Genomic DNA, 16,028 nt, shown 5'->3' with positions numbered 1-16,028 from the left:
TTCATATGTCTTTATATACTAATTGATGTGTCTGCTGTTAGTGCCCAGGTTAAGCTGTTTGTGACAGGACTCTTCAGTTTAAACCAGGATATTCCTGCCTTCAAGGAACACCTAAGGGATTTCCTGGTCCAAATCAAGGTATGTTTGGCGTGGGGCTTTTTTTTTTATCAAGAAATGAAAAATTATTTTTCAGCTCGATGGTGGTGTTGGAAATAACTTGGACACTGTTCATTCAGTGTTTGTTTAGTTACGTTGCAGCTGTTGAAAATGTAGTGAGAACTGTGTCAAATGGCTTGCATGGCTGTGGCATATCATATCTATTTTGCTGTGATTTAATTTTATAAATTGGGCTTAAACGTAGTGACATGCTTTATGCTGTGCATACAATTCCTATGTTTAAGGTGGCTGCAAAAGCAAGCTGACCTTTGACCTGATTTTGTTTCAATTCTGCTTGGTATCGGGACATGTTTTGAAACTGGCTAGAGTAAATGCTATGCCTTTATTTTTCTAAAGATGCTAGAATTCAGGGAGATGGTAGGAAAGAGTTACTCAATTAATTTTGAGACTGCAATTGTCAGGTATTTCAGAATTGTAGTGTACTGCTTTAATGGTGATGCACTCCCAATGCTAGGTTACTGTAGCATCCTATTCTGTAGCACATAGGAAAATCTTAAGATATTTTGTGTTCTGTTACATTAATTCTAACCTTAGGAACAGAAAGCAGAAGAAGCAAATAGTCTGGCAGGGAATGTGAAGGGAAGTTCTTTTCTGTATCGTTCTGGATTCTGGATGTTTAATTACTCTGTCTAAAGCATTTGACAATGATTTTATGTGAATTATACAGGAATTCGCAGGTGAAGACACATCAGACTTATTCTTGGAGGAAAGAGAAACAGCCCTTCGGCAGGCTCAAGAGGAGAAGCATAAACTTCAGATGTCTGTACCTGGCATCCTTAATCCACATGAAATTCCTGAGGAGATGTGCGATTAAAAAAAACAAACAAACAAAAAAACAACAAGTTTTGCAGTTTTCTTTCTGTACAGCTACTTTGTTGTCATAGAAGAAAACAGCACTTGGATATTTGTTGACCAAAATGATGCCAATTTGTAAATTAAAATGTCACCTAGTGGCCCTTTTTCTTATGTGTTTTTTGTATAAGAAATTTTCTGTGAAATATCCTTCCATTGTTTAAGCTTTTGTTTGGTCATCTTTATTTAGATTTGCATGAAGTTGAAAATTAAGGCATTTTCAAAGTAATTACTTCATGCCCATTTTGTTGCTAAGGGGAAAATAGGCAAAACATAACGTGTAAAAGACTATATTGCAAAATAATACAATTTTCCTGTAAGAGTATCGATTTCAAATTCGGGAACATTTTCCTTCTAGTCTGTCCTGCAGTCTAGGAGAAAAGGTAATGAGTAAAACAGATTGAATTAATTGTTAAGCAGAGGATTATAGTGCTGCATTTGTTTTGATCAGTTAGCAGCTTTTTGGACTGAGTGGTAAGGCTAGGCTACATGTATTTGCAAGTTGTATGGCAAGTTTGCAGCAAGATCATGTGCATATCATCCCATTGTAAAGCAACTTCTAAAGAGTATGGGAACACAGTACAGTTAGTTATTTTTACACAGTTCTTTTGGTTTTGTGTGTGTGCTGTCGCTTTGTCGACAACAGCTTTTTGTTTTCCTCAATGAGGAGTGTTGCTCATTTGTGAGCCTTCATTAACTCGAAGTGAAATGGTTAAAATATTTATCCTGTTAGAATAGGCTGCATCTTTTTAACAACTCATAAAATAAAAAAAAAAAACCTCTGGCTTTTGAGATGACTTATACTAATTTACATTGTTTACCATGCTGTAGTGCTTAAAGAACACTACTTAAAAGCAAAATAAACTTGGTTTACATTTATTTTTCTTTCTTTGGCTTATTCTTTTATTGGATGAAAATGCTGTGATCTTATTTAAGATTCCTATCCTGAAGGCATAGGAAAAGTTCCTTGAGGTCTGGATAACTGTTGCTTCTGGCTTGCCTCATCTCAAGGACTTTGGCTGTGCTTGAGGTTAACATGATCTAAGTTGGGTTCCATTTGGAAGTACAGTAGCTGTTCTGACTTACCTCCAAGAAATGTTCCATACTACGTTACGGAAAAATGCCAGGAGTAAGGTACTTTTGCGCTTTCTCTCTCTCTGTGGACTCTCTGCAATTTATTTCAAAGAGGTATTGCACTGTATTGTAACTAAACAATTGATACCAGAACATGTTAATAACACATGTAGACAAGATCTACAGTTATTTTTCTACCTAAAGTTTTGTAGTTAAAAGATTTTCACATATTTATGAAGTACGGATACAAAAAGCAGTATGAACACTAAGATTGTGTACAGTCTTGGCTTCCCCGTTTTTGTAATGTCTTGTCTCTGTTTTCTAACAGTTGATGTTAAACTCCCAAAGTTATTTTTGATTTGTTTGGTCTCTAATCTTAAGGTTGTTACTACAATGCAAAGTATAGCCATTCCTGCAGAGCTGTAAAACAAGGTTAGATGGTTGTGGAGGTGTTCTATGTAAGCTTGGATACTGTAGTTAACTTTGTGCTGTATATTCCTTTTGAAGTAGAAGTGCATGAGTTAGCAGTGTTCATGTAGAATTTAGCTGTGACCAGAATGTTTCCAGTCTTAAGTATCGGGCCCTTCCTGTTTGTGAACATCTCTCCATTTGTTGTACTTAGCTGGCCCTAAAAACACGTAGCTGCTCCTGTGTGAAGATCGTGTGGCAGTGTTAATACTGTGAGCTGGCAGCTGCTAAATCTTTGGAGAGAAGGTTCCTCAGACTCTTTATGGCTGGGACTTCCAATACAACCAACCAAAATCGTTAATTATTTTGATAGTTACAAAATTAATCTCCTTCTCTCCTTCAAGCTCATGGTTTTAAGCTTTTCCATGTCTTCCTGTCCTGTTGATGTATAGCTTTCCGTTCTGCTCTGTGAAGGCAGTATCATCTTTAATAGGTGGTTTAAAGTAAAATACTTGAAGTACTGTTGAAGGATGAATCCAGAATGGACATAAAATGGCTTGTGACCAGGCTGAGTTGCAACATTGTAGAGCTACAGATTGTCAAAAGCTGTGCAGACAAGTAAGAAAATCTTAATAAGATGAAAATAAATACCACGGATAGCATAATGTCAGAATGGTCATTATCCTATGAGTTGCAGAACTAAATACTGAGTTGGTTCTGACAAGCAGTGGCATTAACAGTGCTTTGAAAAGTTTTGAACAAAAAAAGCATGTATCCTTTTGTGCATGTTACTACTTTCGTCTTTAAGATTCAAGTTAGTCTGAGGCTCGTGGTCTGGTGGTTTAATGAGGAATTAAATCTGACCTAAACTCTCAAAACAACAAGTAACGAACTGTATTTTTAAAGTTGATTCAGAGAAGAGTTGTATCATTATTTTGATACCTTTTGGGTTTATATCGTTACAAAATTTTATTCTTAGTTTTTGCTTCCCTTTTAGATCTAACAACTTAACTGTGGTCTTGACTTACTATCTTAAGAATCGGTGCCTTTCAGTGATCTCTGCAGATGCTCTAAAAATGCAGCTTATGCAGAGTTCTGGATACCATTTGACTTGTGTGTGTGCGTGTGTGTACATATTTCTAGTGCAGTTATCCTGAATGTGGAAAAAATTACAATGTACATCTAAAAGTTCTAGTTCTAATGCACACTCTGTAAATGAAAATATATGGATAAAAAGCATGAACCATGATATGAACATCTACGTAACTTGTAATTATATGTAAGCCAATGTTTTGTGCATATTTCTATACAGATTTTTCAAAAAAAAATTCCAGTTCTATGTACTCCAGGTACATTGATAAATACAAATATTACAGGGTGTTTTCTGTGTTTACATGAATTGATTGCCTGTTAGCTGATGAAGACACCCCCAAATACTTGTTTCAGGCTACCATGATGTGTTTGCTACTGTAACTGAAGCAGATAATTTTCCAAAGCGTTTTAGGTTAGTTCTGTTTTGTTTTGTTTTTTTATACTAGAATAATTTGGTGTGTGTTAATCTGATTGGTTAAGTGAACTATTTTCCAATAAAGCTAATATTTATGCAAAAAAAGCTTTAGAAATGCTCATCTCTCAAGGAAGCTTTAATATGTCTGATAGTTTTTAGCACGGGAAAGGCAGTAAGCGTTCAGCTCTGGGTTTCTTAATGAAAAAAATAATTAGGAGAAGATGCTGAAAATCCTATAGAGAAGGTGACTGAAGTGAGAAACTCACATTAGTGCTGAGTTGTGACTGCGGACCGGTCTCTTCCATAGTCCATTTATCATTGGAAAAATGATTATTACTGATCCAAGATTTTTGGGGTGCTGTTTGTATTTCCTGGAAGATACGTCTAGACTCTTTCCCTTTGTCCCCACCTCATAGGTTTGTCTCCAAATGTTATAAAGCAAAAGTGAAATGTTGTAGATGGCTTTTCAAAAAACATCTTGGCACCAAAAATGAGTAAAAAAGCATAGCTCTCCCTTTGACTGCTCTTCATGAATGCACCTCTGCACTTGATTTTTTTGAGACTGAAATTATTTTTAGACTCTCAGGTTTAGGAGATAATTGTTTCATTGTCCAAGGCTGATTATGGCCAGCAGTGTTCTCTTGGAAAAAGTCTTAGCCATTCCAGTTGAGGAAATAATTTTTCAGGTAAGATTTCACATACGATGCACCTTAATTACTTAAAAGCACATGAAATCACTCATTTCATACATAGATACCTGCCCTGTGTGCTGCTCTTGGTCTTTGTACATGTGTTTCTCACTGCCTGTGAGTGCTTGTTTGTGCTGTAAGCGGGTACAAGAAAATAGAGCGCTAAAAGATGGGGTTGAGGAGGAATGTTTTGGAAGTGAAGAGTATGGATGAGAATGGTAGAAGTCAGACATAAAAACAAGACACATTCTCACTCTTATTTACTGTTTTTAAGTTAAACAGCACTTTTTCGTAGGCAGTACATTGGGTGGTCTTTTCCAGGTCCTTCATCAAAATATGTTAAGGGGCCTGTTTGGGTTTTTTTGGGGGGAACATCTTTTTAATCTTAACTCTTTTTTAAATACTGTCAGTTTTTTCTGAGTCTTGAGAAGTCTGTAGTCTTTCATGGTTTCTCTAATTCCAGCAAATACTATCAGGAAAAACTGGCCAATTGAGGTTGGAGAATGGGGAGAGGACTTAAAATAGTCTTCTCTGATGTGACTACATAGCAAGGCTAAGTGTGTGTGTGTGCTGCAAAGAGCTGACTGCAGCCCACTTACTACCACTGCTGGTTATTTAAACATGTCTATTGATAACCAGGCAATAAGGAGTTTTCTCTTGTTGCCTCTCTTTAGCATTAGGTCTAGCTTGAGCATTTTTGAATCAACCTTTGTAACTGGTTTTACGAACTTCTCAAATATTTGCAATTATCTTGTGAACTCTCTCAAAGTATCTTCAACTGAATTATTAACCAAGATTGCAACCCAAGAGACAGGCTCGAAGATGCAGTCTGAAACCACTCCAAAGTGGAGCTTGTCCTGTTCACCTGGCTGTATGGTGTGATTCTCGCCACACCCAATAGCTGGTAATAATGTTTATTAGAATGCAGACTTCTATTTTTCTAGTAAAATGCTGATCAGCCAGTTAGCTGATTTTGGAGCAAACTCTTTAACATGGCTTGGCAATGTAGCAAGCATTATCTGTTCTTGCATGACATGGCTTGGCCTAATAGGGCTATAAATCTTTTTGAGTGTATTCTCTAATATTTAGGGTAAGCCAAACTAATTGAATTTGTCTTCACAGGGTGCTGTGATATCAAAGTCTAGTTTGACGTGAATCTCATTAAAAAGTTTAACATGCTAATAGAGCAATGAAAGTCAAGTGCTGAAACTTACAAGTGTGTAAATTTAAACTGATTCTGTTTCATTTTAGCCAAGTTTCATTGGTAACTTCATGTTTTGCAGGCAGAGACCTGCTTTCTTTACTGAAATTAAGCATTTCCTAGGCAGTGGAGTCCACCGTTACCAGTCCAGACCAGAGGTCACAGATGTAACTGAACTGGCTGGAATTCAGCTTTTTGACATGATCTTCTGTATAGCAGAAATTAATGACTTGCTTTCCAGCTGTCACAGCTCCCACCTCAGCATCTGCTGAAATCACTGGTAGCTTTTACCTTTTCACTGTAAATCGTGGCAGCACTGTAAGTGCGCAATCCATTCAGCTGTTGTCGCTAGAGGAGCGGGAACCTACAGCAGAGCAACAGAAAGTTTGAATGGAAGATAATTCAGTCATCTCTCTTCAGACAAAGCTCTGGTTAGCCAACAAGACTAATGTAAAAAAAACCCACAAACCTTTTAAGTCTTTCACATTCCACAACTACCAGTCTGAGGTCAAATGACCAACTATGTATGTTCATACACAGAAAATAAAGACTTAAAAATACAAAGTGTGAGGCTAGGAGCAGCTGAAGTGTGAAGAAGGTACAGGGGCAGTGATTACTCTTACTGCCTCAGCCCCTAATCCATCTCAGGGTTTTTGTTTTGTTTCTTTTGGTGAATGGTTAACTCCATCTTTACCTGAAGAACAGGACTACAGGATTAGTTCATATTGGGATACAGTGTGACATTCATTTTGGCAAGTATATATGTTCTCAAACTTAATCTAGCCCTAAATTCAGTTTAAGAATTTCAGTTTTGTTCAAGTCTTGCATTTATCTAAGTTACTCCTCTAGAAGAACTGTGCTGGCAGTCTACCAGAGTAAGTATTTCCAGATTAGGAGCATGGCCATCAAGGGAAGGAAAGTGGGGCTCCTGGGGATCAAAGAACTTGGCAAGGATGGCCCATGAGGAGAGAATAAGGGTTGAGAGGAAAAAAAAAAGCAATGCATGCAAGAGTGGGAGGCTGATGATCACTGTAACCAGACCAGTTAGAGCTCCTGTTGTCTTCTGCTTGGAAGCTAACATTTGATTTTAAAAAACGCAATTTCATTTCTACTTTAAAAAATGATAATTCTTGTGTGTGGTAAAAAGGATTTGGCTGGCAATTCTCCAGTCTGCACAAAAGTAGAGTGACTCAAGGTCACCCATATTCTTCTGTTGTATTCACTGAGCTTGGCAGGTGATACCATGCCTCAAACAGCCCCTTCCTTGTGCTGACTTGGGTGTTTATGTGGTGCTGCAATCAGATCCAGCAGCTGATTTGTCAGAAAAACAATTTGTTTAAGATGCTTTGGCATTTAATTTTGGTTATGTTAAAAATCTACTGCAAGGTCTGTATATATAAGGAAGGAAGAAGGGCAAGAAAAGTGCAAATTCAAATCGGATTGTGCAGGTGGTAGAACTATGCTTTCAAAAAATGTGGTCTTTATTTCTAGACACCACTCACTCAGAGTGATTCATTCACTGCTAGGAGGTGAATAAGCACGACTGCTTGGAGATACGGGGTTTATATTGTTTTGGTATGACAAAGTTAAGATGCTTTCCAAACTTCTCTTTGTACAGCTCTGGCTTCCAACTTCAGGAACTTGAATTTTGATAATGTTAAGAAGGGTATTCCAGCAAATGTAGACTGATATGATTCAGAAAACAGCATGCGGGATGTTGTAAAGAGAAGTCATGGAAGCTGTGAAAAAAATTACATACAAAAGCAAGATAATTGAACTAATCTCAGAGGCATAAAAGGTAAGACAGCACAACATCAGTTGAAAACTAACATTATTTATATACATAAAAACCTCTGTTCCACCTTTGCTTTCAAAGCTTGAGATCCATCAGTGTTGTAGAAAAGAAAGGTAGTTGGTACCTTAATTCAGGCATGAGCAGAGTGTGATAATTGTAATCTTCCATACTACTCTACTACTGTCTCATTGTTCAAGTTTCCAGGCTCTGTGGAAGAGATCACACAACCAAAAAAGTCCTTACAGGGTCCAGTACTGTCATGTCATTTTAGTAACTAAAGCAGTGTGGAGGTTTAGTGGTGGTTAGATTGCTGTCAGTCAGTAGAAAATAGATTGTTTAGAAAAGACTATGACTCTCAAGAATTAAAACCTCTGGAAGTTACATATAACAAGAAAGACCAGTAAAAAGTTTCAGGGAAGTTTTTAGTTTATTTACTTTTAGTCCTCTTGTATTGGTATCTTGTTAGTCTCAGAAATCCTGCTTTGAAAGACATGATGTGAATTAGTGACAAGAAGGAATCTCACGTAGACTCTCAAGTTAATTTTCTGTATTAGTTTAATAAACTGGAAATTTCAGCAGGGAATATTTAAGAATAGCTCTTCTTGTTGGTAACCCTGACTTGGAAAGTGTTTCAAAAAACATGTAGTGACAAGAAGTCTGGGTGAAAGATGATTCCAGTATATTCCTGACTTCCACAGTAGTTGTAGCTGAGGTCTGTTGTTTACAGTGACTTGTCTCTTGTTTTTAAACAGTGGTAGAGCTTTATGTCTGAGCTGAACTGATGCCTTGAGGATTGTTAGGAGGGAGAGCGTTCTATGCACTTGAGTGGGAGGTTACATATACAACCACCAGTAGTGTTATCAAGCCTGTATAAATATGCACATGAAATCAAAAAACAGAACTGCATTTCTATGATGACATCAAACTTCTGTATTTCTTCTATTTAAGTCAGCCACAGAGGAACTTAAGAGCTCTCCATTTTTTTTCCTAATTTGGCAATTCTTATATATTTTACTTTCTACTAAACTATATTGCATCTGCATTGCGGCCGTTAATAGATTCGTTTCCTTAATTCTATGTAGAAGTCGGTAAACTAGAAATATTCAGAATAATACACTAACTCGCCACTGGGTGGTACTACAAAAATATAAAACGCTACACGACACTGGAGCAGTGTCTCTTTAGGGAGAAAAAGCAGCCAAGATGCATCACATGATCCGTATTCCAATTGCATGTACCTGGGAGAGGAGGGAACATGTGAGTATACAAGATTAATAGACGGCAAAAAAGGGGGTTTTCCTGTAGGGAAAACTGCCATTTGCCTAAAAACTTGTTTTGCAGGGGTCTGCCATCTCATTCAAAATGTGCACAAGATGGAGTTTTAGTCAGCATCATTATGTCACTTTTAAATCGAAGGTTGTGGGGTTATTTTTTTTTTTTAAAAGATAAGACTGTCGTTTGAGGAGAATGCTGTATTTCCTGCTCTTCACTAGTTGTACCTGCCATTAGACATTATGCAGGATGAATCGCTGGCCCCAGGAATAATAAAACCAAACAGCGTTGAAAACTGTATGAGGTTAAAAAACTTTAATTATTTGCATAAAACGCTACCGTAGTCCTTCAAACGTTTCTTTCCCTGAGGCCGGGCTCAGCAGTGCCCACACGTGAGAACTCCAGCGCTCGGCTCTCCTCAGGCGGGGCTGGGCGGGAAAGAGATGGCCGCCGCCTCTTCCGTCCCGCGTCCCGCCGGTGGAAAACGCCACCAACTCCCCGAAGCCGAAAGACCTGGCAACCCGCCTCGAACGAGGAAGTCTCCTCCGCTCGGCCTCCTGCCCCTCAGGCGCCCGTCGCAGCTCCGCGCCCTGCGCTAAGCGCTCCCTTCAGGCCGGAGGTCCCACAGGGCCGCCGCGCTCCCGGAGGCCGCCTCTAATAACAATAATAATTAAAAAAATAAGGCTGGAGGTAGCTGGCAGCGCTCAGACCCCGCGGCCCCCCTCAGCGGAGACATCCCCCGGCAGCCCGCCAAGAGGCGAGAGCGGCGGCAAAAGCCCGGTGCGGCGGCAGCTCTGCTCTGGGCCCGCCGAGAGGGGCGGCCGGTGGCGGCAAGGCCCCTCCGGCGGCAAGGCCCGTCCGGCGGCGGCCGCTCGCTTTAAGCAGGGGCGGCTGCTCCCCTGTCCCTGTCACCGCAGCGTGGGCGCGTTATTGGCGGAGAGTCCCCCCCCGCGGGAGGCGGGAAGAGGGCAGGGAAACGCGCTTCCCGCCCTACCCCGGGCGCGCGCGGAGCCGCAACCGCCGCCGCCATTTTACCCTCCCGGCCCCGGCTGCCGGCCCGCCCCTTTCCTCCTCCTCCCCGCTCGCCAGCCCGCCGCTCGGCCCGGGGTGGGAAGGCGGGGCGAGAGGAAAGGGAGGAGGGACTCGGCCACCTTCGCCTCCTGCCTGGTCGGAAACTGCCGAGCTGAGCCCGAGCGCCCTGTCCCCCCTCGCTCCCGTCCCCTCCTCCTCCTTCCCCCTCAGCAAAATGGCGGCGCGTGGAGTCACTGGGAGCCAGTGAGTGACTCGGCTTCTCCTCCCCGCCGCTACCGCCGCCGCCACAGCCTCATTTGCATTGATCAGCCGCCCCATCCCCCCCTCCCCCGGATCCCAGACCGGCCCCTGCCTTCCCCCCCCTCCCCTTCTCTTCCTCGTCCTTCCCGCCCCCTCCTTCCCCTCCCCCCCCCCCAACCCCCCGACTGACCCCCGCCCCGGCCCCCATCAATCATCAATCAACAGCACCGAGTGGATCAATCAATGGTCGGGAGGAGGCGGCGGCGGCGGCTGCTGCTGTTAATGAACAATGTGTGAGAGCTGCGCCGAGCTGCTGGAGGTGTTAAATGAGAGTAAGTGCGGTCACCCTCCCCCGCTACCCTCCCCCCCCAACACTCCTCGCCCCGGGCTGGGACCCCACGTACCCTCCTCTACACGGGTTGGGTTATAACCCCCCTTCATCTCCTTCCTCGCCCCCCCACCCCTTGCCTTTGCCTGCTCACCGCCTAGCTCGGGCCTCCTTGGGCGCGGGGTTACCTCTCTCTCTCTCCGCGGGGTGCCCATAGAGGGAGAGCCTGCCTTCCTCTGCGGTTTGCTTTCCCCCTTCCCTCCTCTCCCTACCGGAGCCGGGTGACTTGCGGCCTGCGGAGGGTGCGCCGATGGGTTGTACCCGCCGGGCCTTTCGCAGAGCCCCCATCTTTCCTTTCTGCCCGCCCCCCCTCCACCCCTACCCCCCCCGGGGTGTCTGCGTGTGGGGCCGGGCGGGGACGTGACCCTGCCGCTAGCGTGGGGAGCCCGCTCCTCGCCCCGCATCCCCGGCAAGCCGCGGCGGGGCCTAGCTGGCTCCTCGCTGGGCTGAGGAGCTGCCTGGGAGCTGCTCCGGTGGATGCCGAGTTGCTGGAGGCCGGGCCTGGGCTGGGTCCTTTTTAAGCAGCAGACAAGGCGGCTCTGAGTGATCCTGCCCTCCCCCCTCCCCCTCGCGTGTCCGCGGGGGGGGGGGGGGGGGGGGGAAGGGACGCGGTGGAGGTGATTTTCGGGTACCTATTTTTTCGAAGCGGGTGCTCGGCTGTGAGGGAACCGGCGCCGAAAGGAGCCTGGCTCGGCTTTGCGAGGGCCGCGCTGTCGGCGCAGGGGGGAAGGAGCTCCCGGGTGTTTCGCTTCGGGGGTGGTCTCTTGCTTCTTTCCGAAGTTTACTCTTTACAGGTGTTATCTAAATAGCCGGGAGGGGCGGAGGGTTAATACACCGGGTATTCTCCCCGGTACCGCTGAAATCGGTCGTCATTTTGGGCACGAAATCCCCTTTACCCCTATGCGGTAGGCCTCGTGTATCCCTTGGAACCTACTCTCAGTTCTCCGTGGCAGGCAAGGTACCTTCCCAGCTTCTCAGAGGCTTGTCTCTGTGCACTGCTTTATAAACAAAAACTAAAACCCATGATTTGTAGAGATGCTGAGGAATTTAACGAACTTGGTAGTTGGAAGTTTGTGATTAGCAGGAAGTTTAGCGAGCTCAAATCTTAAATATAAATGTTTTTCCTGGTTGCACGCTGTGGTCTGCTTAGAGGCAAATCGTGTTCCAATAAAGTGAAGCACAGAATTCTTTCTAGAACAGGATTTGGGTAGAGTTTTCTTTTTCTAAACTCTGGTGAGGCCCAACTGTATGCAGTGTTTGTTCTTTCCTGAAATACATGAGTAGATACTGTGGTAATTGAATGTTGGCCTCTCTCTCGCAGGGGAAATATGATGTTTGAATGGCCAGCATTTTACTTGAAAATTTATGCATAAAACTTAACTTTCAGGAGGGCCAGAGGCTCGAATAAATAAGATTAAAAGGTTAACATCAGAGAACTGTTGAGTTGTTATAATTGTTTGCCAAGTTCTGCTAAGCTTGTAATTCCAATATCTTGTTTTGAACAATCGTTGTGATGTTTACTTAATTTAGCATGCATATCTTATCTTTCCCAACTGGAGAGGTGGGGAATATGTTGGTATTACAGACTGAATGCTTATTTAAACAGTAGGTTCAAAATAAGACTATCAATGATACACTGATGACAGCTGTTTGTTGGGAGAGATAACGTCGCTTGGTTTTGATGGATTAATAAAGAATCATTGCTTGAATTTGATCAAGATTGGCATGATCAAATAGAAAACAAGTAGTGTTAACTTTGATATTTCAGGAAATCTCTGAAATTTGAGTATGAATTAATTTTTAGAATCATTTTAAGGGAATTGGGATTTAGGTAGCTAGATACTCTCTCTTATAGACAAAGTAATATCTTAAATCACTGCAAGGATTTTTGTGTTTTAATACATAACTAGGGTGTAGGTAATTTAATGGTCCTGTATGATTTAAGATACAAACTTGCTATCTATGAAAAGGAAATTTGACTTTTTAAGTCAAATTTGTTAGGGAAATTACACATTAGTATTACTATATAGTCAACTTCCAGAAATGCTGGTCAGGTAGAATTATGTTTGGTCTTCCATTCAGAGAAGTAAGTACATTTTAAACAAACACTACTATTTTGTGTGTCTGGATATGAAGGTATATGTGGTGGTGCATCATGTGTGCCACCTGCCTTCTCACTGCATGGTCATGAGTTGTAAAGGTGGTATGCTTTCTTTTATAACTTCAAGTTGTGTTCTTTACATTTCTTAAGTAATAATTAAGCATAATGCACAAAAATAATATCGAGTCTTGGTTTTCAAAATGCTGCAGCAAAAATGAAAAGTGGTAGTAAAGAATGAGGTCATGCCCAAAATGTGTGAGCCAGAGACTGCCAGCAGTTTCCTTTTCTGCCCGCTGAGCATTTGGGATCGCCTCTTCACTGAAACTACTGAAACAGTGTTTTGAAAGAGGTCCAGGAAACATAATCTAGTTTGTTTTAGAAATTTCTTGCTAAACTAAACATTTTTACATGGAACACATACTGCCCTTTGTCTTCATTTACCCTAGTGTTTACAAAATGATTATTTGGTATCAGTTGTATGACAGGTCACTTAAAAAGTGAATGGACTAACAACTCTGGATGTATTGTTTTGATAAGAACACCTCTAAAGCTCCAGTTTTCTTCAGAAGTTATTAACAATTTATGGATGACAGAAGGATGGAATTTAACAATTCTACAAAGAGCCAGGCATATTTTTATTGTAAGTATATTAGTCCTACTGTATGTTGCTACAATATGAATCCACACCCCATAACAATGTGCAGAGCTGGAGCGTTTGTCTAGCAGTGACCTTTGTGTAGGCTCAGGGTTATGTCTTGCTCGAGCTCATGACAAGGCTCTAGGTCCTTAGGCCTGATTTTGTAACAGGTGATCAGTGGGCCTGCTTCTGTGGCACTCCTAAGGGCCATCTGAGATCTCATGGAACTGTAAACCTGTAGTTTGAAAAACATATTTTTTGGCCAAAGGTCCATATGTGTACATATATATATATCTAACGCAAAGCTTTGTTACTGTGCATAAGCATGAGAAGCACGCAGTGTTTCATGGACAGAAGCAGCAATATTGGTGCTTTTGGTTTTTTTTTTCCTCTTGCAGCATCTTTATTTTCAGCATTTGATCTCATAAAACCCAGTAAATTCCCTGATTGTGAAGTTATTTCCTAAGAAGTAGTAGTAGTTTCTACTTATGATTTGATCTAGGGACTCAATAAAACATAAATTCTGCTATGGAATGCGCAGGCTTTAAAGCAGTTTTTGCACTCGCTCCGAGTAAACAGTTGTGATTTCTCATTGAGTGCTCTAGGTGTGTTAGCATCACTTCTACTTTCCCAGGCAGGGGTTTAATAGGAGTAAAGCCTCTGAAAAGTCTGGTCTGATTTCTGAATGAATCTTCTACAACATAAACATTTTTAGTAGACTTGAAAGAAAAAAAAAAAAGGAAGACACAGTTGTTTACTTTTTAAAATAAGGCACTTATTTACAAAAGGTTTAAGAACAGGTTCTCATTACATTAATTATAGGGGCTCATTTAAATGTACACACTTTTTACAGGAAAAATGCATGAAGGGCATTACATACTTTTATGTTAATTGACAACATTCTGTATCCCAAAATGAACCCTGATACCGACACACTGTACATTCCTTGGTTTTTCTGGATGCCAGTTCTTGTCAGTCTAGGAGGGATTATATTGAGTTTCATTTGTTCTTTAGTAATATTTACATTACTGTGCTGTCCAGAGGCCCTGATCAGGATAGTTCTGTTTTGCTAGGCACTGCACAGATAGCCAGATAGTCTTAACCCTGAAGTAAGCCAGAAAATACAGAAATGTAACACTAAACATGGATTTTTCTGTCTCAAGTCTTTTACACTACAGTTTTGCAGGTTACCATGTCACACCTGAAGTAGTGGTAGTAGTTTGAGCTACCTATAGAACCATGCTATTACTGGACACTTACACAGGCTTCCCTTGGAGGTACAGAGTATGTGAAGCTCCAGTGTAAGTGTTTGTTGAGTGTAAGATTGTTGTCGCGTACCTGGGAGTGCGTCTTAGCTTAAAAAGTGGAGATCTAGTTCTCAGACTGCTCCTGAGTTGGCTGTGCTCATAGTCCTGGCTGTGGCATGTCCCAGAGAGCCAGACTGGGCTTGGTTGCCTAAGAGACTTCCCTTTGGGATTGCAGCCGGTGTTGATGTATGTTATCTTAAAACTCCATAGATTGTATTGGTTTAGGTTTGTTTTGTTCTTGTTTGGTTGGTTTGGTTTTTATAAAAGTAAGAAAAATTAAATACAACATGGAAAAATAGTTCTATTCTACAATGGCAGTCGGGAGTTTTGGGTAACTTTGGTAGGCCTAGGTTGTTCCCACTTCCTGGTTTCTGGGAACGAAGTTTGTTTTCTTCCCAGCATTCTGCTTAATTTCCTTCAAAGACTGCTTCTTTAGTCCAATTTTTTCTTTTTCTTAGCAGCTCTGAAACTTTACAAAATCAGTTCACATTGATGAGTAGAGGCTTCTAGGTATTATTCTATTACACAAGCTTGCAGGCTGTTTTTCTCATTATTTTTTTCTCTTAAACCTTTAGAAAACCATAAAAAACCCAAAACAAAACCCACTCAGTTTACTCAAGCACAGGAGATGGATGTAGACTAATACTGTCGTTTTTTGTCTGGTATCACTGTCAGCTGGTGTGCAGAACTGTTCCCAGTATGATCAGGTCCATAAAACACTTGAGATACTGGAGTGTGTTTTACTGTTTGCATAGCTTCAGGAGAGCCCTGAATTTGGATGCTGAAGATGCTTGTCTTGACTTCTGGTCACTTAATTCTGGCATTTAGAAGGAACAGAGAGTAGACTTGGAGGTTAAGTGAGGTAGGTAAGAAATTCCAAAACATTGAAGCATTCCATTTGCTTTTTAGGATCTGGAGGGGATGATTATTTTATACTGTGAATATTCATGTATTATTTTAGATATTCAGTATATGCTATTATTCTAAATACTGTGTGATTAACATCCCTTGGTCTGCAAGAGCTGCTGCCACTAGTTCAGTGGTTACCTGTAAGCTTCAGTATTGATTATTTGACTACCCCTAGTGTTTTGTGCAGATCCAGTGTTTCACTTGACTGATGATTCCTCTTGTGCAAAACTGAAACAGTTGTCTCTGTTGCATGGCACTTTTTTTTTTTTCCTTACTTTGAAGTTTCACGTTTCTTTCCACTTAACATGATGCAGAGATTCTGTGGAGGAGTTACTGGGGTAACTGCCCAACTTTATTAGACTAGCCTAAATCTTTACTGTCTGCTGTTGAAATAAAGAATCTCAATTGTTTATAAAACTCAAGTTCAGTAATTGTTGCA

General features: G+C 41.6%; 2 protein-coding genes and 1 long non-coding RNA gene across 11 annotated transcripts in view; 2 read left to right on the top strand and 1 right to left on the bottom strand.

Annotated features, from left to right (window-relative positions):
- Nucleotides 1–1,906, top strand: part of XPO1 (exportin 1) — a 40,212-nt gene extending 38,306 nt beyond the window's left edge. For all 4 annotated transcript variants that reach the window (XM_074911437.1, XM_074911350.1, XM_074911259.1 and 1 more), the window contains 2 exons: nt 42–138; nt 845–1,906. In XM_074911437.1, coding sequence (XP_074767538.1) covers nt 42–138; nt 845–991 — 244 coding nt within the window. In that variant the 3' untranslated portion in view covers nt 992–1,906. The remainder of the gene's footprint in view (nt 1–41; nt 139–844) is intronic.
- A 7,369-nt stretch (nt 1,907–9,275) lies between these two features.
- Nucleotides 9,276–10,922, bottom strand: LOC141962707 (uncharacterized). The gene is made up of 2 exons (XR_012633973.1): nt 10,730–10,922; nt 9,276–9,629 (listed from the first exon to the last, which is right to left on the bottom strand). It is a non-coding gene; the product is annotated as an uncharacterized LOC141962707 (long non-coding RNA).
- The window catches only part of USP34 (ubiquitin specific peptidase 34), a 138,781-nt gene continuing 133,217 nt past the window's right edge, over nt 10,465–16,028 (top strand). For all 6 annotated transcript variants that reach the window (XM_074910564.1, XM_074910481.1, XM_074910832.1 and 3 more), the window contains exon 1: nt 10,465–10,579. In XM_074910564.1, coding sequence (XP_074766665.1) covers nt 10,537–10,579 — 43 coding nt within the window. In that variant the 5' untranslated portion in view covers nt 10,465–10,536. The remainder of the gene's footprint in view (nt 10,580–16,028) is intronic.

The sequence above is a fragment of the Athene noctua genome, chromosome 1, assembly GCF_965140245.1.
Source record: "Athene noctua chromosome 1, bAthNoc1.hap1.1, whole genome shotgun sequence".
In the NCBI taxonomy this organism is placed as follows: domain Eukaryota; kingdom Metazoa; phylum Chordata; class Aves; order Strigiformes; family Strigidae; genus Athene; species Athene noctua.
Note: the sequence above shows the minus strand (reverse complement) of the source record. Positions and strands in the feature narration are given on the sequence as shown.